The sequence below is a fragment of the Rattus rattus genome, chromosome 6 (genome assembly GCF_011064425.1).
Source record: "Rattus rattus isolate New Zealand chromosome 6, Rrattus_CSIRO_v1, whole genome shotgun sequence".
Classification (NCBI taxonomy): domain Eukaryota; kingdom Metazoa; phylum Chordata; class Mammalia; order Rodentia; family Muridae; genus Rattus; species Rattus rattus.
The window spans coordinates 38,636,631-38,661,808 of NC_046159.1; the positions used below are offsets into that span (position 1 = coordinate 38,636,631).

The following is a 25,178-nucleotide window of genomic DNA, read 5'->3' on the forward strand; positions in this document are numbered from 1 at the left end:
GAGGCAATGATTTCTACTTTTCTTCATGCTTTAAATGGATAACAACCCAAGCCTTTTAGTAGGAGCAGGGCATGGAGTGAGGCGTCCTCTTGGCCAGCAGAAGTGGTGCTGGAACAAAGTGTCAGGGGTGGTGCCTGATGTGAGTGTGTGTTAAACTCCGGGAAAGGCCTTGGTTGTCTGGGCCAGTCGAACGCTCCGTGTGTAAAGATATCTGCCACCTAGCATCATGATCTACGTTAAGTTAGATCCCTGGGATCTAAGTATGTTAGAAGGAGATTGACTTTCATTAGCTGTCCTCTGACTCGTACAAACATTGTGGTACATGAGTGGGCACGCACACTCTCTCTTTTTTTCTCTCTTTCAAAAAATGTAATTAAACCGGTGTTAGTTGTTACAGAGCACAGGGCAGAAGCTTCACCTGTAGGTGCAGGTAGTACTAAGATGGATAGACTGTCAAACTCATTTCCGACCTTCTCTGGAGGAGAATACATGAAGGAGCCTGGCAGGAGTGAGACCTTGGCAGGAGGGGTCTCCCTCAAAGCATGTGGTGCCACCTACAGCAGCTGCAGTGAACCCTGAATCGGGAGCATTGCTCAGGTGGGGTAGACCTTAGTTGTTATAGTAACAGCATTCACATTAGAGCTGTGAAGGCCAAAGTACAGAAGAGTCCACGTGCTCAGCTGTTGAACAGGATCGCTTTGTCCTTAGAGATGGGCAGGTTCCATTCCAGAGGCACAGGTGACAGCTACCATTGTCTCTGTTGTTTGAAGACGTCTATGGTAGCTGTATGAACCAGATCAATAATGTAAGCCCTAGTCAATTTTAGTAAGAGGCTACGATAAAGCTGCTTTGGACACCTACAGATATTTCCTCTGATTACCACTATAGTATTGTATGTATATTTAGTTAAGGGAGCTGAAAGAAAAAGGAGGAGGAGGAGGAAGGGGGAGGAGGAAGAGGGGGAGGGGAAGAGAGGGAAGAAGAAGGAGGAGGAGGAAAAGAAATAATGAGTCATTTCTGGGTACCTTTGTAAACAACATAAAGTTCAGAGGGCCTGGTACACACACACACACACACACACACACACATACACACACACACACACACACACACACACACACACAAAACACACACATACACAGAGAAAGAGAGAGAGAGAGAGACAGAGACAGAGACAGAGAGACAGAGAGAGACAGAGACAGAGAGACAGAGAGAGAGCAATATGAGAAAAGCACTCTCTGCAGATGTTTATTTTATTACCTTTATTGTGGTTCTGGGGATTGAATCTAGGACCACCCTAGCACTAAGCTACACAAACCCCTTCCATTGTTTGGTGTTAATATTTGGCAGAGAGGTCATCAGGTATCTGTAGAACTTATCTAAAGACATTGCCCGCCCCCCCAGTTGCTTAGATAAAATTGTTACAGTTACCAGCAGCTCTAAGGAACCCATTCTGATTAGACTTGAACAACCATGAGGGAGGCTTCTGATGGGTCACAACTATGTTAGTTGTCTTTAAGTGGAGTTGATGCATATACAAAAATGACCTTGGATTGACCCAAACTGTCCTTTATACTGTCTTAGCTAGGGTTTCCATTGCTGTGATGAGACACTGACCAAGGCAGCTCTGATAAAGGACAAGATTTAATTGTAGCTGGCCTACAGTTTCATTACAGTTTCTTACAGTGCACTATTGTCATGGTGGGAAGTGTGGCAACATCCAGGCACACATGGTACTGCAGAGCGAAGAATTCTACATCTTGATCCAAAGGCAGCCAGGACTTCCACACTGAGTGAAGCCTGTCTATAGGAGACCTCAGTGTCCATCTACACAGTGACACGCTTCCTCCAACATCGTCGCACCTCCTCAAATAAGGCCATACTTCTTAATAATGCCATTACCTATGGCCAAGCATTTAAACACATGAACTTATGGAGTCCAAACCTACACCAACCACCACAATTGTCATCGTGCTCTCGAGGACAGGAATTTAACTTAGTGCTTTGTTCTCATTTTTAAGACAGGGTCAGGCTAGCCTCAGACACCTTGAGCCACTGAGCATTGAGCATTTTGAGCCTAAGGAGCTGAGTGGAGATTTTGCTATTCCATTGTTATATCATCTCTAATTCATTTTTGGTCTTAATCCTTAGTACCTCATGTGCCTGAAAATCAGCATTTCAAGAAGGTTTTGTCTTTTCCACTTGTTTTTTCATCTGAGGTTCCTGGGAGGAAGCTTTGGTTAGTTAGTGTGATTCATACGACCTTGACCGGTGAAAATTTCATTTCCCATACTGACGTACTCACATATAATGAGCTAGTAATTAAGAGGACACTAACATCCAGATTTATTTCAGATATTCTCTTATTTAAAGGGGGAGGGCAAACCTTTGGTCAGGCCCTGTTACTTCCCTGTTGAGGAACAACAGCACCTACGAAGGTTAGCATGGATTCTAGAGAGCACCTCTGGCTTCTAGAAGCCTGGAGATGGATTCCTTCCTCTAGAATGTATTTCAGTTTCGTATTCCCCCTGCCTCATAGTGTCTTCCACTTTCTCCCCACAGCTACCCATCTCTTCTCTCTCATCCCTTCCAGCTTAGCCCAGGGCTCTCTCTGTGCCCCCATGCTTTATAGCTTATGCTGTGGCCTCCCTCCTTCTTGTCTCTTGGATTTGGATCGCAGAGCTCTGTTCCAGGGCATGCTTACTTAGATCATCCCACTGGAGTTTGTCCCTTGGAATTTGTGTGGCCTTTTCTCTCCTCATACTTTCTTTGTCCCATTCTGTTTTGTAGAGCTGTATTAAGAGAGAACAAGAGTGAGTGTGAGTGTCTGATGTGGCCCCAGCTGGCCTCAGACTCACCATGTACCAGGAGAATCTTGATCCTTCTGCCTCCGCTTCCCAAATGGCGGGGTCGCCTGCATGCCCGTCATGCCCAGCTCTTTAGAGCTGAATTGTAGTTTGAGGCAGTCTCCTTCTTCTTCCTTCATTAAACTCTTTAAGAGCTCATTTGCCTCCGAGCCCCTCCCTGCCTGTACTGGCCGCACATGGCATTTCTGAATGAGCCAAGGCTGTTTCCATAGTGAACGCTCATTATGGAAGCAGCATGGTGGGGGTTTTGACTTTCCAGCTCATCTCCATGAACTGCTTGCAGTGTGCCTTCCTAACTTGGATTAAAATGCACTGAATTGCCCAACCAGCAGATGCTTCCGTATTCATGGGTAGATGTAAAACCATCTGAAGCCACTTAGACATGAATGTTAGTGTATTCATTCTTACAGTCTTACTTCTTCATTATGGAAAAGTATGAATTATGAAAAGAGAAAAAAATCTCCGAAGATAACAGCCTTTATTATCACAAACATTTTTTTAAATGTCTATTGAAAAGAAGGCTAAAAGGATTTTTCCCCAAGGATTTTTGGTTTTGTTTTTGCATTTGCGACTTTGTCTTTTTATGATATCCCCCTCTTCCCTGCCTATTGTTGGGATCAAACCTTGGACTCACCTCACAAACTCCTCCACTGAGCTAAACCCTCAATCCTGGTTCGGAAAATTTTTAAATCATGAAACTGGCCAGTGACCCGAATTTACTGTTGTTCAGTCTGTGTTTTCTCCTCTTGCTTCTTCTGTCTTACATAAACTGCACCTTGCTCCATACTGAGGGTGTTACCCAGTACTGTCTGACCTGCCTTTGAATTGTGCATTATTTTTTGATGGATATATAATTTACTGCAGATTACTGCATTCCAGAGCCCTGCTGTTCGAAACAAATGGGTTAATGAGCTACCATTTTCCTTCTTTAATGATAGTGACGGAAGATCAAAGAGAAAGTGGTTAACTAGATGGAGCTTGTGGAGAGGGCAGAGTTAATGTGGAATCTCTGGTGCTGAAAGACACTATTTGACTGGAAAAGCTGCTTTTTAGTGACAAGACTTTAATTGACACTAGTAGGATATTTCTGTTAATGATTTTGAAGACCTGAATACTGTTTGTATACCCCACATACTCATACATACATGCACCCTTTCTCCCATGCTAGTAAAGCCTTGATACTTAATAGTTAGTGTTAGTCACTCTTATTTCTATTAAAAGTAGCATCACCAGTTCCATGCCATTTAATAAACTTCTCTTAGGTTTATAAATTCCCTTTGAATGCTCAAAAACAAACAAACAAACAAACAAAAAAAAAAACAGAGAGGACCGAAATTTTTATATTTAGTTTCCCAGACTGGTTTTTGGTAGGTGGGCAGAAAAATTGGTATTCAGATTCTGAAATAAATAGGTCTTGGTTCATTCATGTACCAGAGAGATTTTTATAGCAAGGTGAATAACTGATCAGTATTGTTCCCTTTATTTTTAGGTTGATGCCTTTCCTCCCAATGGCTATGGCTTATACAACATAGTGGGGAACGCATGGGAGTGGACATCAGACTGGTGGACCGTTCACCATTCTGCTGAGGAAACGCTCAACCCAGTGAGTATCTTGTACAAAAGGCTTGTATCTTGATGGGGTTGATGCTCATCCTCTAAGCAGAGAACAGCAAGGATTTCGTGCATTTGTCTTGACGTTAACCTTCCATTTCCCTGAAAGAATACCGTGTGCATGTCTCTTGTTTCAGCTTTAGAGCCCTTTATAAAAATGTCTTATTTTCTGTGCCACTGGGTTGTGGTAATGGTAACTATTTTGGGGTGTTTACCTCTTCATCTCATAGATTTGAGCAAAGTGTGGTATATAAATTGACTGCAAAAATTCATTAATGTTTTAATATTAACTGTTAAGATACATGAGATGGGTTGTGATGGGTTCATATTTTGATTCAGCAGTGTTATTTGGAGAAAACGAGAATGGGTAGGTACCTGTTGAGCCACTTCGTGGTTGTTTCAGGAGCCTGTCATGTGACAGGAGAATGGACCCATTTCTCAGAAAAGAAGACTGCCTTGTCCCTCTAAGTTTTATTTACTCTGTCTCTTTTTATATTTGTCTATTTATTTACATAACAAATGCTGCCCCATCTTAGTCCTCCCTCACAGAGACCCTTCCCCATCCTCCCTCCCCTTCACCTTTGAGAGGGTAGGCCTCCCTCTGGGTATCCCCCACCCTGGTGCATCAAGTCTCTGTCAGAGTAGGTGTATCCTCTCCCACTAAAACCATACAGGGCAGCCCTGTGGGGAACACATACCACAGTGAGGCTACAGCTTCAGAGAAAACCTCTGCTCCAGGTGTCGGGGCCCACATGGAGACTGAACTACATATGTGCTCAGGGCCTTGTTCCAGCCAGTGTGTGTTCTTTGGTTGGTGGCTCACTGTCTGAGAGCTCCCAGAAGTCCAGGTTAGTTGACTTTGTTAGTCCTCCTGTAGGGTTCCCATCCCCTTCATTGACAAGTTCCTTTCCTCTAAATCCATGGTCTCCAGTACCATACATAAAAATTTTGGACAAGCATGTGTTTGCACAGTGACTCCTTTACAAAGAACATCTTTGAATACTTGTCTCTGAGCATGTTGGGGATGGGAATTCATCAAGCTGACTGAAGAACACTATTGAAACCAGCCCCATTGGTAATGCTGTATGCTAACCTTTTGCTGCAGTGCACAGAAGACAATGATGAAGAACATTAATTCTTTCGTTTCTTCTCATGCAAAGGTTAGCCAGTTTAGAGTTATTGAAAAACCTGTTGGACTCCATGCCTCAGGCCATTTTCATACTGTTCAGATAAGTTTCTGTTTGATATGCTTAATTTGTTTTCACAGAAAAATATGTGGGCTATTCATGAATAATCCAAAGATGTATATCTACCTTTTGGGGAGTACAGATGAAAAAGATGAATTCTTTAGAAACTCTACCCGCCCTTTCTTTACCCTTCTGGCAGGACTGGTGGGTGTAGTGGTCAAATAACCTGTGTCTCCAAGTGAGAATAAGATTGTGCAGACTTGGGGGGGGTCTGTGCTTGGAGCAGCCCCTTCTCCCCACTGGCAAGACGTGACTTGGCGTTTGCTGTTAGAGGCAGAAATAGATTTTCCCTGTCAGATTAAAGCATCTGCATGCTTGGAAGGGACCGCACAAGGCTCTAGAATCTTGGCAAGTTGTGACTGTCTCTATCTGAGCATCTGGTGTGGAGCTCAGGGCTCATTAGCTTTCACTCTTGTAATGGCCTGACTTTCTCCTAAGGATTTGTAAAAGAATTCACATTTTTCCTTTCAGCTGTTACAGGCTATTTCCTGATGTCACTCTTGTTCTGTGAAATTGTCCCATTTATTCTAGTCTTTGTCACATGACTGGCCTCATTTGTTTTCTGATTTGATGGGGTTGTAGTTCATCCAGTTTGAGCACTAAACCCCCAATCATTGATGCCATCATGGGGATCTTTATAGCTCTCTTTATGCAGCAGACATGCTGTCATCAGTATCTGTCATCAGTCTCCCAGGTGAACTCCTTGCCTTCGCTCTATCTGCTGCCTTGCATCTCCAATGGTCTTCATGCAGACTAAATCTAATACGCTACTTTTCCACTCAGTTTCATGCATGCTTCTCTTTCTCTCTCTTCCTCTCTCTTCCTCTCTCTTCCTCTCTCCCTCTCTCCTCTCCTTTTCCCTCTCTCTCTATCCTTCTCCCTCCCCCTCCCCCTTTCTCTCTTTTTGAGATGTAGTCTTCCTGCATTGCACAGTCTGGCTTAGAGCTCACGATATAGTCCAGGCTAACCCAGTATACCTGGTTCTGAATGGCTTCTTACTCTCTGCAAGATAAAGAAATAAATATGACTTTGCAAGCCAAAAATGGTTTAGCCTTTGCTGAGCTCTTCTTCAGACACAATTTTCAGTTCCTTTTAAAATTTTTAACGGTGAAATTTTATATAAGTCCAGAGAAATATGGAAAGAAACACAATAATTGGAACCTGGGTAGTTGCTTTTCTCTCTTTTAAATCCGAGAAAGAGGATAAAAGAACAAAGGCTGTTTTTATCAGCACTTGGTGTTAGTATTTGATACTTCAGCTGCTCTGGTTAGTGTTTAGTGCTATTTTTCTGTATTTTTTAGTCATTCAACATATTTTTTACTCTTATTTATGTGTACGAGTACTTTGCCTGCATGTATGCGTATGCACCATGTGTATGTGTGTGTTGTGCACACAGAGGTAGGAAGATCCCTTGCAAGTGGAGTTGCAGACTGTTGAAAGTCACTGTGTGAGGGCTGGGACTCGAGCCCCTGCCCTCTGAAGAGGGAAGAGTGTAACCATGACCTGAGTCTCAGCCCCACACTTGGCAGTGTCCACCTCCTAAGAACCATCTGCCTTTCTTTTGTGCTTGTTGTTTGGTCACAGCTTGCTCTCATATGAACATAGTTATTTCTGACTGACTACCAGACATCTCTTGTGGAAAATGGAGGTGATTTTTTTGAGTTCTAGCTGGTGCAGTCTTTCTCTAGACTTTCCCTAGATGTCTTTGTGTCACATTAGCCTAACAAGTTAGGAACTGAAGTGTCTGAAGCTGAGCTTTAGTCCCTTTCAAGCCCACTGTGAGTTCACCTTGGCTCTTCAAGGTACCAACTGAGAGACTAGGGCTTTGCTGTGGAGACTCCCTGGAGGGCTCTGAACTCTAAATCCTGTTTTCTTAGGCTTGAGTGTTGGTAGTTTCTTAGGTTGGTAATTGCTCAGCGTCTGCTGCTGTTTGGATCGGCAGATCCCTTGGGAAGTCTTCTTTCTGGGATTTGGCTCTGCAATTCTTGCAGCTGTAGAGGCTCACCTGGCTTGACCAATTCCTATTTTTCTGTGAGGGCCTAACTTGTTTGCCTTTCTTCCCTAATGGCTTGTGTATCATTAGTGCTTGGCACAGAGCCTGGAGCATAACCATTAATCCCACAGTAATGCCCGTGCCAGAGCAGGCAGACCTGGGAGACTCCAGTCGCTGTCCAAATTCCAGGTGGTCAGAAGCAAAGTTAGAAATAGACATCTTCATGGAGAGTAGACATTTTAACCCAGAACCTGACCGCGTCAGTGCCTGTGCTCGCGCTGGCTTCAGGACTAGCTCATAGCAGATAGCCTTTAAAACTGCTCTGGAGAGCTCGGGAAATGTCAGCTTTGCTATGCCCAGGTTATTCAGGAAACATCTCTTTCTTATTCAGTAGCCTCTAGGTAGGAAAAGTTAATCATTAGTTTTTGTTTTATTGGGCTGTCATGTATAGCAGCAGTCTGTAGAAACAGCCTGGCATACTTTATACACAGAGGTCTAAGAGAAAATGACATATTTGGCCAAGTGCCATGAGGATCAGTTCAGTTCACTTTTTTTTTTTTTTTGCATCTGTCCATCTGTCAGTCCTCTGCAGGTACTGGCAGAGCACTCTTACAGACAACCCAAAGTGTGGCCATTTGCTGTGATATATCTTAACCACATTAAAATAACCAAGTTTATATTTTTTTCTCATTTGCTTACATCTGTGACAATATATAGTATGTTCAAAAAAAAAAATGTAGCGCTAAAACTAGGTAAGGGATTGTTTAACATTCAGATTTCCTCTGCTTGCTGAGTCACTATGGCTACTAGGTACCATGCTGACAGGCCTCTGATGGGATCGTGTGATTTATGCTGTGTTTCTGATTCTAGGAGGAACATAGTTGTATTGAAACAGGCTCTCTTAGCTGTGGTTGGTGCAGTCCTTAGTCATCCGTACATACAGACCTGGCTCATGCTTCCGTGCTTGGGACAGTCCAGACACATTCTTCCCCTCCTGTCTGCCAAGGCTTAGCTAGACATCGCTCTGGTTTCTTTGAGCATGGGTTTTGATATACCCCTGACAGTCAGGAAGTGTGTGCCTTTTCTCTGGTCTGTTTTGATGGGGGAGGGAATTGATCAGGGAGGCTGTAAGCTCCTCCTTTCTAAGGGCTTCTCTCTGAACCCTTACCTATCTGTGCACGCACACTAAGTGAATTGGAGCACACAGCCGTCTTCTGGTCTGAGAGCAGCATGAGTAGTACCTTTGCTGACTTGTTGGGTCTTCCCAGATAATTCTTCACTATTGCTTGGTGGTTCTTAGGGCTCAGACTGGCTTTACTCTGTAAGTCCTAAGTGCTATGCTTGATCGTCTCTCCTCCATCAACCCTTCTGTGGCCTCCTACCACTCACTGCACATAGACCAAAACCACATGCGCTGAGTGTCTGTCTGTCCCTCTGCATGGTGCCTTCATAGGCATGTTCATTCATCAAGCACATACTTAGCACCTGTCTATACTAGAAACAGGAAGTTGCTTTGGGATGTGTACCTGCTAGAAGACCATTGTTCATGTGTCTTCCGTGAGTGTACTCTGGGATATGAGAGTTCAAAGTGGAAAAAGTGTGGTGTTCTTAGTAGTTAGCAAATGCCTAATGAGGGCCAAGGGCAAAGCAAGGTGGCTGTACTGTTATTGGCTTCTCAAGACTTTTAAAAAGTAATTTTCTGAGTGTGGAAGGACAAATGGGAGGGTTTGGAGGGATGAAAAGGAAGAGAGAAATATTGTAATTAAATTATCTCAAAAATGAAATAAAAATATGATTTTTAACTTTGTTCTAGTAGAAGCTGGAACTCTTTCTGGAGGAAGTGCTTGTGGGTATCCACTGCTGTTTGTGTTTCTGCTGGGTGGAGCTTTTCTCACAGCACAAAGAACTGTGAGGCACAGAGGTCAGTGCGGATGTCTACAGTTCCGGTATCTGGCACCTTTGCTACATTTGCAAACGTGTTACGGGGCGTGTGGGATTCGGAAGCGAAAGGCTGACTGCCGGTTCTAGTGCTACCGTGTCCTCCCTGCCTGCCTTGTTAGGGAATTCAGCCATGCAGGACTCACTGGTAACCCTGAAAGCTGAGGAAACTCCCGGCCAGCAGGAGCTCTCCACCTGGGGTATGAAGCTGCCTTATGGAGCCTCTGACAGAAGTTGCTCTGTCCAGCCAAAGCCTTTCTGAGAGTATTAACCCTCTGGTTCTTGCTCTGCTCTCTCCTCACCTGAAAGCTTTTCAAGTTCCTGAAGGCCCCCATGGTCTTCCCTTTTCTGGGTCAGTATCCCCCTTTCTTTGATTCTATCTGGTGTAACTTACAATTCAGGGCAACTCAGTTACCTTCTCTTGAACCTCGTCAGTGGGGAGAATGTCCAGAGCACATACAGAGAAGCACACTGAATTGCCTGGAACTCGAGAGTATTTAAATTTTGGACCTGGGGAAATTTACATATACATTTTGCACTATCTCAAGGGTGGAATCCAAGTGTGCATATGAAATGTTTCCATATCATACATAGCTTACACAGTAGCCTGAAGGTGATTTAAAATAATATATTAAACAAATTTGTATCTGAAACAGCTCATGCAATGGAACCATCAGGCTTTTGGTATACCGATAAGTGGAGAGGACACTGAACAGAGAGCGGAAGTGAGAGCTCTGGAGCATGAGAGTCAGCCTACGTTGCCACAGTTCTCACTGGGTAATGGAGCTATCCCTGCTGAGGGGTTGACACAGGGATACAGGGGACAGCCTTGCTATCAAAAGGTTCTTTGGAGGAAAGCATTGAATGCTAAGCAAATCAAGGTCCACAGTGACCAGATTTCTGTGTATATGTTGGAGCCTGGATGAACTGTTTGTTCTTGGCTATGGGAGCTGTGATTACATCTCTAGAAGAGGCCTTTTAGATGATGGCAGCACATCACTCTGCCAGATTAGTGGGATCCAAAGATAAGAATGGTGGGGCGGGGCCTTTTAAAGAATTTAAGAGAAGCACAGGTCCCCCTACTACACCACACATACTGTTTACAGTTTCTTTGGTGCCTGGAGCCCTCGTCTTCCGTTTACCCTCACCCCTGAACACAGTACCTTAGCTCTCCCCGGCGTGTGAGCACACTTGTTTCCTTTCTCTCCTCACTTGGCTCTGTATCCCTACCCCCTTATAGGAGACCTAGAAACGAACATAGATTTCTTTTGGTTAACTAGTTAGGGGCTTTAGAGGACGACTTACAAATGATGATCCTTACTTCCATCTACTCAGTAAAAGGGCTTTCATGAGCCTTGTCTTTCATAGTGTATGACACTTGATAAGGCTAGCAATGCTGAGTGAAAAGAGCGAGTCCGCCAGTGGGTGCTTGTTGTTCTCAGTAATGTGTGCATTCTGTTGTACACAGTAACGACTGTGGTTAAATAATGGAATAGAGAGGTCAGAAGCTGTGACTCCATTTGTAGTGTTTAAAATGCTATGTGGCCAGAGTCATTTCACCCTTGTTGGGCTTACTAGTCCTTCATTTGTTGTCCTGGTTGGTTTTGTCAGCTTGACAAAAAGCTAGAATTTCTTGGAAAGAGAAACTCCAGTTGAGAAGATGTCTCCATCAGATTGGCCTGTAGGGGTTTTGGGGATTTTGCTCAGTGGTAGAGCGCTTGCAAGCGCAAGGCCCTGGGTTTGGTCCCCAACTCTGGAAAAAGAAAAAAAAAAAAAAAAAAAAAAAAAAAAGGACTTTAGGCCAATCAATGGGATGGATATCTTTTTAATTGGTGATTAATATGGAAGGGCCCAGCTCAATGGGGCTGGTACCGTCCTGAGCACGGGGTCCTGGGTGTGTAAGAAAGCTGGCCGGGTGAGCCATGGGACAAGCCAGTGAGCAGCGCTCCTCTGCTTCAGTTCTTCCTGAGTTTGTGCCCTGACTTCCTTCTGTGGTCTATGAGAGCTCTAAGTGAAACCAGCCCTTTGTTCCTCAGGTTGTTCTTGGTCAGTGTTTATCACAGCGGTGGGAACCCTGACTAAGAGGCCTGTAAATTGCCTTAAGGGTGTAGCAAGTCTCAGGGAACAGGCAAGGTGGGCCACTGTTGCCGTTGACAGGGAGAGTGGACAGCCATGAAGATGGCACAGCTGACGGTCTAGCAGTTGGGAAGATAGCTTGTACATGATTTAAATGGAGGTCTGCATACAGGTATCACTGGGTGACAGAGTAGTTTTGGTCAAGAGGATGAAATCCTTGATTCTGCTTCCTGCTCTGTGAAAGAAAACGAACAAAAATGTTAGCATCGTATTCTCGTATTAAAAAGAAAGACTAGCGCACTGAGCTCCGAGCCTGCAGCAGTCAGCCTTCAGCAAATGCACTCAGCAAATGACAGCTAATTAATATTTCTGAGTGAGAACGTTTTCTTCTTGCTAGTTCTTCTCCTCAGAAACACCTTTTGTTTAATAGGCCAGGTCATGTTATTGACCGTGTTTGTTGAGCACTTGGTCTGAGCTAGTGGTAAACATCAGCATTGCAGACCTTGGCCCACAGATACTGAATCCTGACTATGGACCTGTATCATTCACACAGCCTTGGGTGATTTTTTCCGACTGGTGCCTAAACCTAGACCTAGCCTAGAAGCTAGACCCCAAACTCTGGTACAGTTTCCTTTTGAAGGTGTTTTATGCCTTCCTTGTCCCTTTCTGAATGTACATAGGCTCATGGGGACCAGCAGAGATGACCAAAGCCTCTGACTTTTGGCCTCCTTAGTTGTGTCTACAACTTTGAATTCTGGGTGGAATTTGGGCTCAGATCTTGGGTCATTTGCTTGAGGCTGCTTTGTTTTATCTTGGTATGGATGGAGAGCGGGTGACAGCTTAGCACTGTATAGAGGACCAGACTTATCATCTCTGTGAGCCTCCTATCTCTTCATATCTGGGACTTCAGTGGGTCATTGGTTTTTCCTCAGTATTTCAGTCAGTCACCCAGCATGCCATGTTACTCTGTAGCATACACCGTACTCTGAAATCTAATACATGGAGTTTTTTAATAGAATGCCCCTTCTTTATTCTTTGTCATTTTCACGCATGTAAATAGTGTATCTTGACCATGTTCATTTCAAACTCCTCTCTCCCATTCCCTTTGGGCACCCCTAATCCTCATCCCATCATGTGAGCACTCCTACCAGTAACCCAGTGAGTTCAGTTAGTGTTTCCTGTTGGGATGTTGAATGATCTTGTTGACTTGGTCCTGTGTAGGCAATTTATATCTGCAGTGAGTCCATGAGTGTGTCACGTCCAAAGGCAGCATTTCTCAGCTGTCTTCCATCCTCTGGCTCTTACACTCTTCCTGTCCTCTGTTTGCTCATGTCTCATTTACGATAGAGCCCTAAACAGTCAGGTATTCTCAACACTTTTTCAAGCCTTGCTTTTTGTTCTACATTTGTGGGTGGAACTCGGTTTTTTATTCTCAGTAGTCAACAGAGGTTAGCATATGTTAGATTCTGACCTACAATTTTTTTCTTTATAATTTCTTATGTATGATCACTCATACTTGTGGACATTATCCCTTGAGTACTGATCAACCAGAAAATGAATTATTGCAGAAAGCAGCCATCTCTTTCAGCTAGAAGCAGGCCTCCATGTGAGCCTGTCGATTACTGTTCATTCTTTTTGGGGTTTTGTTTGTTAGTTTGAGATAGGGTCTTATGCAGCCCAGGCTGGCCTCTGTATAAGACTGATGACATGATTGCTCCATGGAATGGTTAAAGGGGAGGCTTTATTGTGAGAGAGAGAGCAGCTAGAGGCTTCTGGAAGAGTCCCGACAAGCAGGAGAAAGAAGTAGACTAAACATGGCCGTGAGACCTGACCTTGGCTCTGACAGTGGGGAGAACAGTGGAAGAGAGAAAACATAATGGGGGGGAGCAGGGGAGGAGAGGGGGGTGGGGAGGGGAAGAGGGAGAAAGAGGAAGGGAGAAGAGAGAGGAGAGAGGGAAGAAGGAGGGGGAGAGAGAGAGAGATAGAAAGATAGACAGACAGAATGAATAGCAGGTTATAAGTATGAGTAGCCATGGGGAGGGAGTTTAAAGTAGGAGAGGAGGTGCTAGCCTGGCTGTTGAAATGCGCTATAGGCACTTATGATAGGAAGGAGCCTGGAAGCCAGCATCTGCTTTACTATGTTAATAGGCACCATAGAGAGCCATTTGGCCCTTCTGCCAGTGATAAGGGAAATGAGCCCATTAGATAGAGGGGAACCAACTTTACAAGTTCCTGAGGAATGCTGGTTTTTATATAACCACCGGAAATTCTCCTAACATCCATGTTGAGCCCATTTCTGGATACTTGGACCGCCTTTCAGAGTTTGGGGAATTAGAACTTCATTTGGACCTTACAGCTTCTATCCCTCTATGTGGCTGTAGGTGGTGAACTCAGTTTTGCTTGGTGTGTGTGTGTGTGTGTGTGTGTGTGTGTGTGTGTGTGTGTGTGTGTGTTTCTTGCTAAAGGTGTAACCCAAGATCTTAATATATGTCTTAATATAAGCAGTCTACCACTATTTTGGGTTAAATGAAATCACGTAAGCTCGTATAGTACTTTTATCGAGAGTCAAAGTCAAAGTGGCTGTGCATTGTTTTGATATAGGTTTCATTCTCATGAATTACAGTGCTCTCTCAAACACGTGTGTGTAAGTGCCCTATCACTATCTGTCTCCATCCCTCTGTCCATCCACCCACCCACCCATCCATCCATACGACTGTCATCTGCCTGTGCATCTGTCTATAAATCTCTATCTCTCCTTCATTCCCTCCCCATCTCTCTCTTTCCACACACACATACACGTAGACCACATACACAGGCACACACATACACCATATCCTTAAAATCTTTCTAACAATGTGAAAGTAGGTCTGTGTTCTGAGAACCATTTTTCATGGTAATTCATGGAGTGGAGCGACGTCCTGACTTCTCCAGGTTTTTGAACTGCATTTGTAGTCAGGACTCAGTTCCAGCTTTTTCAGTCCCCAGACTTGTTGAGGTTTACTGGACTTCTAAGTGTTATTTCAAATACAAAATACAAAGGGCTACTTAATCCTTTGTAGTAATGTTGTATCACACACTACCTATCACACACTACCTGTGTTAGGCCGGCAGTGTTAAGAATATGCGAGCTGATTTAAGAGGCATGGGTTGCTGTGTTATGCAGCAGCTCTTTGCAAAAGCAAAGGGGAGGTGGTAAATATGCCTACAGTTTCTGAGATTCTGAATTCTCAAATTGGATTCCTGGCCTTCTTACTGATGTGGCAGACCGCTGGGTTTTGTTGTTTTAACTCTGGCACCTAACTTGTTAATGAAGGATAAAGTAGCAGTGTGTCATTGCATTTCCATAGCTTACTCTGAGTGCCTTCCCTCCGTCACACTGTGACTCATTTGTTCTTTCCCTCAAGGCTCTGGAAATAAAGCCTGATGAGAAAATAGAACAGTCAAATTGTCTTTTCTCCTTAATCAGGTTATACTGTGGTTTTTTTTTTTTTTTTTTTTTTTTTTTTGACGTGGTTCTGTGGACCCGTTTTTAATGCAGGTATACGCACGTCACTTGGTGTGAGTCCATGGAGACAGCCCCTGGTATCAAAAGTTCTGCATCCAAGGGTTCCATGAACTAAACTGAGAAATTGTACCCAAAACTGCCTAGCTCTTTGCTGTTGTTGTTTCTCAGACAGTGTAGCATGATGGACATTTGGGTAAAGTCTGTGATGGATCAGAAATTATACGTAATCCTGAGATGAGGCCAACTACATAGCAGGATGTGTGTGTTATATGCCAACACTGTTCCGTTTTGCATAATGGATGTGGATTCGAGTTCCTCAGGAGGTCCTGATCCAGTCTGCTCCAGATACTGAGGAATGTTAGGATTTTCACGTATTTAGCGATGTTTATCAGAAATCGCCCCACGTCACATTTGTGTGTAAAGTTCTGGGCATTTGTAGACGTAGCCTCTTTAGTTCATGAAGGTGCAGGTGATTGAAAACCAAGTGAGCTCACCTAAGCCCTTAGGAATGGGCGTCTGTTTACTCGTGAGATGGCTGGAAGAATTCAGTTTTAAAGTTGGATCTTGTTGTAAGTCCTAGCATAGCCACCCACTAGTTGGATAGACTGAGTTTCTAATGCACTTATTCAGTTTCTTTGTCCACCAGAGAAGGAATAGTAGTCTGGGCTCATGAGATGGCTCAGAAGGTCAGGCTGCTGCCATCAAGCCTTACAGCCTGAGTTCGATCTCTATATTGTGGAAGGAAAGAACAGACGCTTGATGTTTTTCCTCTGATGTCCATGTGTGTCATGGAAATGGATCTCTTAAAAATCTTACTTCTGCAAAAGCACAAAGCCAGTTTGGTCTTAAACACACGGCAAAGTAACCAGAGGCTTCTGCAGGATGAGCTAGGCAGAAGCCAGGGCAGCACCATGAGGACCCAGACCCAGAAACACAAAGCCCCGACCCTCACTCTCGGTCTTGAGCTTGAAGTCTCTCATTTAAGCTCAGAAGGGTCCTCGGTGGCCCTCCTGCCTCTACTTGCATTCCATGGGAGTGTGTAGTTACGCCCTTAGATGGTGCCTTTGCCACCCTACACGGTGTCACCGCCTTGCTCACCTGTACATGCACACACAAACAATAAGTAAGTAAGAGGAATTGGAAAAAGTGCAGGAATAGTAGTCTTTTTTCCAGCCCGTTGAGAGGTTTCCATGGTACTATGAAGAAAATGTTTAGTGCAAAGCTGGTGTGTAGTACGCACTGCATAAATGCTAATTATAACTAGTGTTTTAAATGTAATCAAAGTTTAAAAGAAATATTTGTAAGCTACAAGCATACACCTTACTATGAAATCTAATACATGGAAGAGTATTTTTCCTAGACCATTTTAGAGATGTGGAGAAAAGCTGTGCCATCTGGTAGCATGCGGTTATAAATAACACTTCTTCCCGTGGGCAGCCTCCACTTCATACCCAGTACAGGAAGTAAACACTGCATCTCATCCAGGGCGACGTTCACAGCACTAGGTGCTTGGCTCTTACCCACCTTCAGACTGTCCAGATAAAATCATGGGAGTCTTTAAAGTGTTCTTTGAAAATAATATTGAAGTTAAAACACCATTCCGTGCAAGCTAATTTTTATATTCTCCCTTAAGTTGTTGATGAAGTATCACGACGAACACTGAAGTTGTGTGAGGATGAGTTGAGTCCCTAGGAAAATGGAATTGTTTATCTTTTCTGTTTCAAGGGATGCTTAGGACCCTATCTGACCTGGCTCACAGGCCAGGGCCTTCACGGTGTTCTTCTGAGAAGTAGAAGTGATTGTTAAGCCAGTGTAGCTGGTGCCCTGTGATTTTCATGTTCCAGTTTAGGTTCAAGTGGACGTCACCTTTCTTTAAGATGTATGCATTGGGTTGGGGATTTAGCTCAGTGGTAGAGCGCTTGCCCCAGCTCCGAAAAAAGAAAAAAAAAAAAAAAAGATGTATGCATTATGGGCTGGAAATGGCTCAGTTGTTAGGAGTATTGACTGCTCTTCCCGAGGTCCTGAGTTCAATTCCCAGCAACCACACGGTAGCTTACAACCATCTGTAATGGGATCCGATGCCGTCTTCTGGTGTGTCTGAAGACAGCTATAGTGTACTTATAGATAAAAATAAATCTTTTAAAATAGATGTATGCATTGTTTGCAGTGAAAGACACTCGTTTCTATATACTTTGGTATATTAGGATTAGATAGACAGGATATGTTGTACAGCATCACCCCAGCTTTCTGAGCTTGAAGAAGCACCTAACACTTTAGGACACACTGTCTACAGAACGATGGAAAAGCAGTTTCCTTGGTACAGAAATCCATGTGACTTGTTTTCCTTTAGCAATGGCTGAAAAAAGGGTGACTGGTTTTTAGCACTTAGATTCTTCATATCCTGAATTTTTAAAATTACCTCTCATTTTTCAGAGTGTGTATGCATATTCTGCTGGGTCGTTTGGAACATTAAACCATTTTCCTGGAGCCTAGCTGCACTCTTTCTTCCCTCCTCCTTGGTGGATAGCAGAGAGGCTATCAAAGTTGAAGCCTTGAATGAGGAGTCTGAAGGAAGATGTTGTTGCTTTTCTTTCATCTTTGGAAGAATGGATCCAAGGTTTCTCTGGAGGCAGTGACACAAGGCGGGGTGGTAAAAGCTAAGGTTGTAGCTACCCACTCCCATGAGATGGGCGTGTAGAAAGGACCTCCAAGGGTCTCTCTTTAGCACTTGAGCTTAACAAGTGAGGGACCTGAAGTCCAAGAGTGAGGGTCGTTGCTCTGTGATTCCGGGTCTGGGTCCTTGTGCTGCCCTGGCTTCTGTCTAGCTCATCCTGCAGATACCTCTGGTTACTTTGCAGTGTGTTTATGCCCAAAGTGACTTCATGCTTTTGTAGAAGTAAGATTTTAAAGTCGTCCTTTCCATCTTTTATTTGTTTGTTTGTTTCTGATCTTCACTCCCCTTGTTTGCCAAATCCCAAATCACTGGCCAACAGTTACTCCACAGACATTTAAGTATATAGAGTGGTTGCCATAGAGTCAGTAAATGGCTGTTGACATACCTGGTCTCAGGCGCTGGTGAGCGCTCCTGGTGAAGTGCTGAACAGAACAGAGCCCGTGAAGGCCGGGGCCTGCCTTATGCTACCAGAAATACAGGTGGAATGAGGTGGCAGACACTAGTATGTCTCGCTTTCTTCTGTCTCTTGTAGCTGCCATCACTGCCTCTTCTTCATTTTCCTCTTCTTTCTCTCCTCTCTTTCACTTCTTCCTTTCCTTTTCCTCACTTTTTGTTTGCTGATAGGGAGGGGCTCTTATATATCCTCGTGTGGCCACAAACTTGCTATGCGTTACAGGCTGGCACCAAACTTGAAATCCTCCTGTTTCAGTCTTCATGCTGTTACTACAGACATGTGCCATCACACCTGGTTCTGATACCTCTTCAGACATCAACCACAGTGTGTGTGTGTGTTTTCTCCTTACACGAAGCGTTTGCTATTTTACTACCCTAGTTCTCCAACACTAGTGGGTGATCATCAGGTCAGGAGTTCTTACATCAACTGCTGCTCCTGGCATTAGCCGAGACCCCACAGATCAGGATCTTAGTTTTATAAGTCTAAGTCCCCATTCCAGACACTGCCTTGAAATAGGGCAGCCAGGTGACTTCCGCTGGCCCCTGTGTATTCATTCATTCCCATAACTGCACTTACTTTAGTTTCATATATTAAAGTTTGAGGCTAGCCTGGGATATAGTGAGCCTTCTCCCCCTTTCCCGCCCCCCAAATAAACCCTATGTGAATATGGGACAGGCAGAGCTAACCAATGTCATTTTAAAAAAAGAACTGTTTACTCATGATTCTCTATGAGTTGTAGGTCTTTTCCTGAGAAGGATCTGTAAAGGAAGGCGTATGTGCCTCAGCTGGAACAGCTGAGTCATTCATGGTGAAAATATGACACTATATGAGATAGCCCACACAGAGCACGTGACCGAGTGGAGCCTGACAGCCTAGGCTTGAACCCTGGCTCCCTGCCTGACTGTGGCCTTGAGGCTTCTCACCCTGTCTCTTAATTCTTCATTTAAAAAAATGGGCCAAGTGACTGAGTGCTCATACATGGCCTGTGCTGGCATGATTGTTAATAGTTCTTCCTTTGTCTTTTAAACATTCTTTATTTAAATGATACAGTATGTGGTTACCTTATAATAATGATATAATTGAATTTATTACAGTGAATGGCCATTTCACAGATGTGAGACATAGAAGCAGTACTTAGACATAGTGCGTATGCGATAAATATCAGCCTCTAGGTTTCCTTACATGCTGCTGATTCTGTGAATTAGTATGTTAAATACCATATTCTATACATGATTCCAGAAGCAAAAATTGTACATTTTGAGACAATGGGGAGCCATTGATCCTGGTGTGAGCACCTTGAATGGTTTTAAGAATTCCCTTGCTCTTTGACCTGGCATGAGTGGGACAAACAGCACGAACAGTAGAACAAACGGCTGTTCTCCTTCCCTCCCCAAGCAGGGTAACTCACCACTGCAGTGTTCTGTGCTCTGAGAACCCGGGAAGCTGTTTGTTTGGGTTGTGTGTCTCAGGCTGTAGTTCTGACGTGAACTTCCCGCTACCTTTGACCTTCCTGTGGCATCACCTTCCTCTTCCCCCCTTTAATGTAACAATTAAACCTAATTGTGTACCTTTTTCTTTCTCTCCCTCCTTCATTCCCTTTCTCTCTCCCTCTCCCCACCCCTTTCTTTTTCTTTTTTGTTCTTTTGAGAGAGAGAGTCTCACTGTAAAGACCATTCTGGCTTCTACCTCACAGAGATCCTCCTGCCTCTGCCTTCCAGTGCTGGGATTAAAGGCATTTACAACAAGCCAGCTTGAGTACCCTTTTTCACTGAGTCTTTCCTCAGGGATGAATAGCATTTCACATAATTCAATGAGTTTTATTTTCAGTAATGCTCTTATGTACTTACCCTTAAAATCCTTTTTTATGCCAATACTGAACATAAAAGAATTATTGGTACATTTTATTTCGTACCTGGGGAAGAGATTCTGTGACTCCTATAATAAGATGGTTGGTTGCTTAGAGGTGAGGTAGGTGTGAAGGCTCCGTGGTGTTCTGATAGTGTGGGCTCTACTCCTGCACGGCTCAATAGCCGTGAGCCCAGAACACCACACATTCCATTGCTCTCAGGCTTCCAAGTTCCTTATCCTTAAAGTAATACTTCCTGCTTTCAGAGTCATCACTGGGGATCAAATGGGATAAAAAAGGTTAGTGTACTTACAGTAATTGTGACATACAACAGTCAGCGCTCATTTATTGTTCTACGTGATGGGATGTTTGAAAGCAGAATGCCTTTCTTTAAAGAAGGTGGGGGAGCAGCTGATGTGATGATCTGTACCCATCACTCCAGTTCTCCCTGGCTTACCACAGTGGTACTTTGCCTAAAAAAAGAAGATGGCAGAAGTGACTGAAGAAACTTCTTTTAGGAGCGGTGGGCAGAGCGTGTGTTTTAGTCACACCCGTGATGCCCCTGTTGCTATGTTAGTATGCAGGCAATGGATGATTTTTTTGTTGCCCTGAATCTTGGGCTGCTGGCACCTTGCCTGTAGGAGTCCACGTCATCTGCCAGCTGGAAGGCTTGGCTAGAAGGCCGGTGTGCCAGGGGATCCAGCGCTCAGTTAACCAGGGCAAAGGCATCTTTTCTCAACTCTTAGCACTCAGCCGAGCGCACTTCTCAAGGTTGTACAGAATAAAGTCTTTCCCTTTAATCTCTGAATTCCTCTGCATTTAAACTTCTAAGAACGTCTTTGCTAACTAGCATTTGGGGTCCTAGAAGACACAGTCTTTCTTTTCATTTATTTTAGCTTAAACTTTTGTGTTCTTTGACTTTAAAAATGATTTTATTTATTGAAAATTCCAGACATGCAAAAGTAGAAACAGATACGTTACTGAGCCCTGTGCCCTCCACAGTCAGCTCTGCCACCAGCTCCCAGCAGATCTTGTTGGCTCCATGTTTGTTCCTTCTTGTCCCCAGGGATGTGTAGGAGGCACAGAGATCTGCTGGCCATGTGTTCGAAGAGACCCCTGCAGTAATGCTTCAGATTTTGTATTATACCGAAAATGGCTTAGTATTCTTACTGACTTACAGCTTACTCTGACTTTATCGTTATATGTTTCTGTTTTTTGCTCAAAAACCCCAACCGTGGCTGGGCATGCAGACCTCCCAGCACTTGGAATGCAGAGGCAAGCGGATCTCTATGAATTTGAGGCCTCCTGGTTAGCTAGGGAGTTCCAGGCCAGCCAGGTCTACTCTGGTAAGACCCAGACTCAAAACAAGCAAATAAGCAAGTACTCCCCAGCATTATCTTGGTATAATTGATATTGATATGCAATAAACTACATACATTTGAAGTGTTTATTTTAATCCAGTTTGGTAATTGTCCATGAAATAATACCAGTCAGAATAGTGACTGTAGGAGTCACCTTGTGCCACCTTGTAACCTACTCTGTCTCTCATGCCCCAGCAATTTGTGATCCTCTTTCTAGAAAGCACAGATTATCTGGATGATTTTCAGTTTTAGGTAAATGGAATTGTATATTACACATTCCATTTTATCTTGCTTTTTTTCATAATGCCAATCTTTTATCTATTCTATAAATGTTATTGGGCTCCCACCAGGAACCATTTTAAAAGCTAGAAGGACCTGTTAGGAGGCTATTGTAGTTGGTTCTGCTGACAAATGATGGGGGTTTGAATCAGAGATGTTGCCATGGAGATGATGAGCTGACATCCATTAGAACTCTCCTTTGGAGGTAAAGCTAATTAATTGGACTACTTGGATGTAGGGATGAAAGAGAGGGAAGAACTCAGATTATTTCCCTGCATTGGGAGATATTTTGAGATGGTCACAAAATTGCTCTTTAAATATTTTTAAAAGTAAAGAATAGCTTCCCTTTTCCAATAGAAGATTATGAATTTCAGTTTTTGTCTTTGGTATTTGAGATATGATTTGAATTAGGCTAGTAGATAGACCTTAGAATATAGGCGAATATATTTGGATTTTTTTCACTGTATATCACAGTGCCATTAACTCTGCTATCTTTGACCCACAGGTTTCTGTGTTGGTTTTAGTGATGAAAAGATCAGTTCAACCAAGTCTGATGCCATGATTGGATCAGACTGACTGTACTGTGTGATGGTACTTTAGCTATGCAATTTTATTATAGTATAAAACAGTCTGTCTTTAGTCTCCAAGGGTTATTAATATACCATGAATTTTTTTGGGACTTGGACAACTCCACTTGGGAATTGAGCATTAGACAAACTAGATCAAGTGGTCTCTGTGGGTTTGAATGTGAAAGTTATTCACTACCAGGTCTATTAAGTTCATGAGCACCTTTGGGAAATCTGAGTTAGTTATAAATTAATATGAAGTAGTAACATCAGCATGACACAGATCTCCTGTCATTTGTTTAATGCATCCTACACATTATCTCCTTCAGTCCGTACATCTGTCCAGAGAAGCTGGGATGGTTATTATTTCTGCATTTTAAAGGAGGAACCTGGGATCATAGAGGGGTTGCATAGCTATCCCAAAGGCTCATTCAGTGTCAGGAGCAGGATTTGGACCCAAGTTGATTGAGCCCATGTTTTTCACCCTGAGATAACATATGAGGTGAACCTTGAGTTTAATGAACGGCTGGGGGCAGATATAAAGGCAGAGAGATCTTCCTAGGAGGCTGATGAGGTGTGGTATTGGTGAGTAGGAAGAACACAGGGCTTCCAGGCATCTGTCTGGGTTGCTGAGCAGATATTTCACAGAGAGATCTGTAAGTCCATTTAAAAGAGCCTTTGAAATTGTGAATAGTTTCATGATCCCTCCTTTGAGTTTCTTAGAGGCAAAAAAGCTCATGATATGGTGTGGCTGATATCAAAGGCATTTTCTGATTTCAAACAACTTGCAGCTAACTTCTGTCAGGCTCTGATTTCCATTGTAGTTGGAAAGATAAGTCTGTAGCGGTTGTAAACTGCCTGATCTTTCCTGTCCTGCCCACACTCTGCCAATTGCTTTGGGGCTGTTGGCCAGCATCTGAGTACCACTGAAGTGCTCACACATGCACGTGACATCTTCAGTGCCATGGCAGATCTTTTTCTGAGAGGCTCATTTATTTATTGTTTTGTGTGTGTGCTTTATACTTTGCAAAGCACTTTATTACCTCACACCTGTCCACTCACACGGAACTCCTGTAGGCTCTGAAGGGGATATCCTCATCTTACCCTCAGATGAAGCACAAGGAGGTCTTATCTGCACCTGCCATCCAGGGGCCCTGGCTGGGTCTGTGTCCCCATGCGTGGGCCCTTCCAGGGCCTGAGATCAATGTCTCTTCTAGTCCTCTCTTCTGGGCCTCCCTCCCCTAGTTTCCTGGTCCCTCTCCTCAGCTTGGTGCTCTCACTTCTTCAAAGCTCTAGGCCCCGCAGGCTCTAGGCCCCTTAGGCTCCCTGTTGGCTCCTGGCTTTCCAAGGCCAGCTGAGAAAGAGCAGGAGGTGGAGGCAGACAGCCCAGGCTGCAGATGTGAGGGGCACAGGGCCGGGCCCAGAGAGGACTCAACCTAGAGGCTTCCAATCTTGGAGTCTTCTGCCTGTGGTCATCTGTCTGTCCGTCAGCCTAGGTCAGAGCAGTCAGAGGGGCAAAGTACTGGAGCCCCTCCCCCGCCCCGCCCCCCAGAGCTCAGTTTCCCCTCAGCCTGGGTGACATCACAGCATTTCAGTGTCGGTTACATTTTACACTGATCAGCCTTTGTACAATGTTTTTTTAAATCATTTCTAAATAAAACAGAAATACAGTGTCTTTTCCCTGGGGTGTAGGAACAAAGACCAGGACATATGTGTGCCCTAAAGAAGCTTCGGGAGAAAAAGGGTGGCTTGGGAGTGTAGTTCTGGGGTTGCCTCATGCATCTTCTAACCAGCAATCAATGTCCCTACCCCCGCCCCCAGGAACCTCAGGAGTGTGGGAGGGTCACGGTGGCCAGGTTCTCTGGAGACCAGCACATGCGGCCATGGCCTGGGACACCTGCAGCAGCTCAGTTCTAGTGAGGGAGAAACCAGAATTCAACAGCGTCATGATCCTTCTAGGAGGCCTCATCTGGTCCTAGCTCTTCTGCTTCAGGAAGGCTGCCCACGGTCAGAGATAAAGGGGGCTTGAGCTGGTTGGGGGCCGTCGAGGAAGGGAACAAGTCTGAAGTTGTGGTGGAATCCTCCGAAGTGGCCCTGTGGGCCTTTTAGTCTCCATGATTTATCTTGAATCTCCCTCTGCCCAGAGGGAGTGAGACAGGAAATCACAGGGTGAGGAGATAAAAGCTAGGTCAGGCCCAGGAGGGCACGAGGGCAAGGGTAGCCGGGTCAGTACCAAGACGTGCAGGCAATTAGAAAGCGCACGTCATCCAGTGGCCCCCACGGGTCAGGTTCCGGCTGAGTCTGCTGCGGACCCTCAGGTGCTGGAGGCTGGGGTTGCTCGGGCTCGGGGCCATCCTGGCCACCACTCTGGAGAGCCCCCATGGTCTCATGAAGTAAAGCGAAAGCCGTTGCGCTGCAGAAGCTGGCTGGGGGGGGAGGAGCAGCTATCTCATTTATTTTTTAAAAGTATTTGTACTTTGTTTTAAATTGTTTTTATTAGGATGTATCAATTATACGCAATAATAGTTTTCATTATAATATTTTCATACACATACAGAGTTATAATTTTTACCTCATTGCCATTTTATCCTGATTCCAATCATTCTTATCCACATCCTCTCCATAACTAGTCGTCCGCCACCCCGTGTGTGTGTGTGTGTGTGTGTGTGTGTGTGTGTGTGTGTGTGTCCACATCTATCTGTCCCAGTGAGTTTCATTAGGGTTGCTTACTGTCCAGTTATGAGACTTATAAGAATCTTCT

The 25,178-nt window shown here is 44.2% G+C and overlaps 1 protein-coding gene across 1 annotated transcript in view; it reads left to right on the forward strand.

Moving 5' to 3' along the window:
• The window catches only part of Sumf1 (sulfatase modifying factor 1), a 79,512-nt gene that overhangs the window by 39,059 nt on the left and 15,275 nt on the right, over window positions 1–25,178 (forward strand). The window contains exon 7 of the mRNA XM_032905995.1: window positions 4,357–4,470. Within this exon, the coding sequence (XP_032761886.1) occupies window positions 4,357–4,470 (114 nt within the window). The remainder of the gene's footprint in view (window positions 1–4,356; window positions 4,471–25,178) is intronic.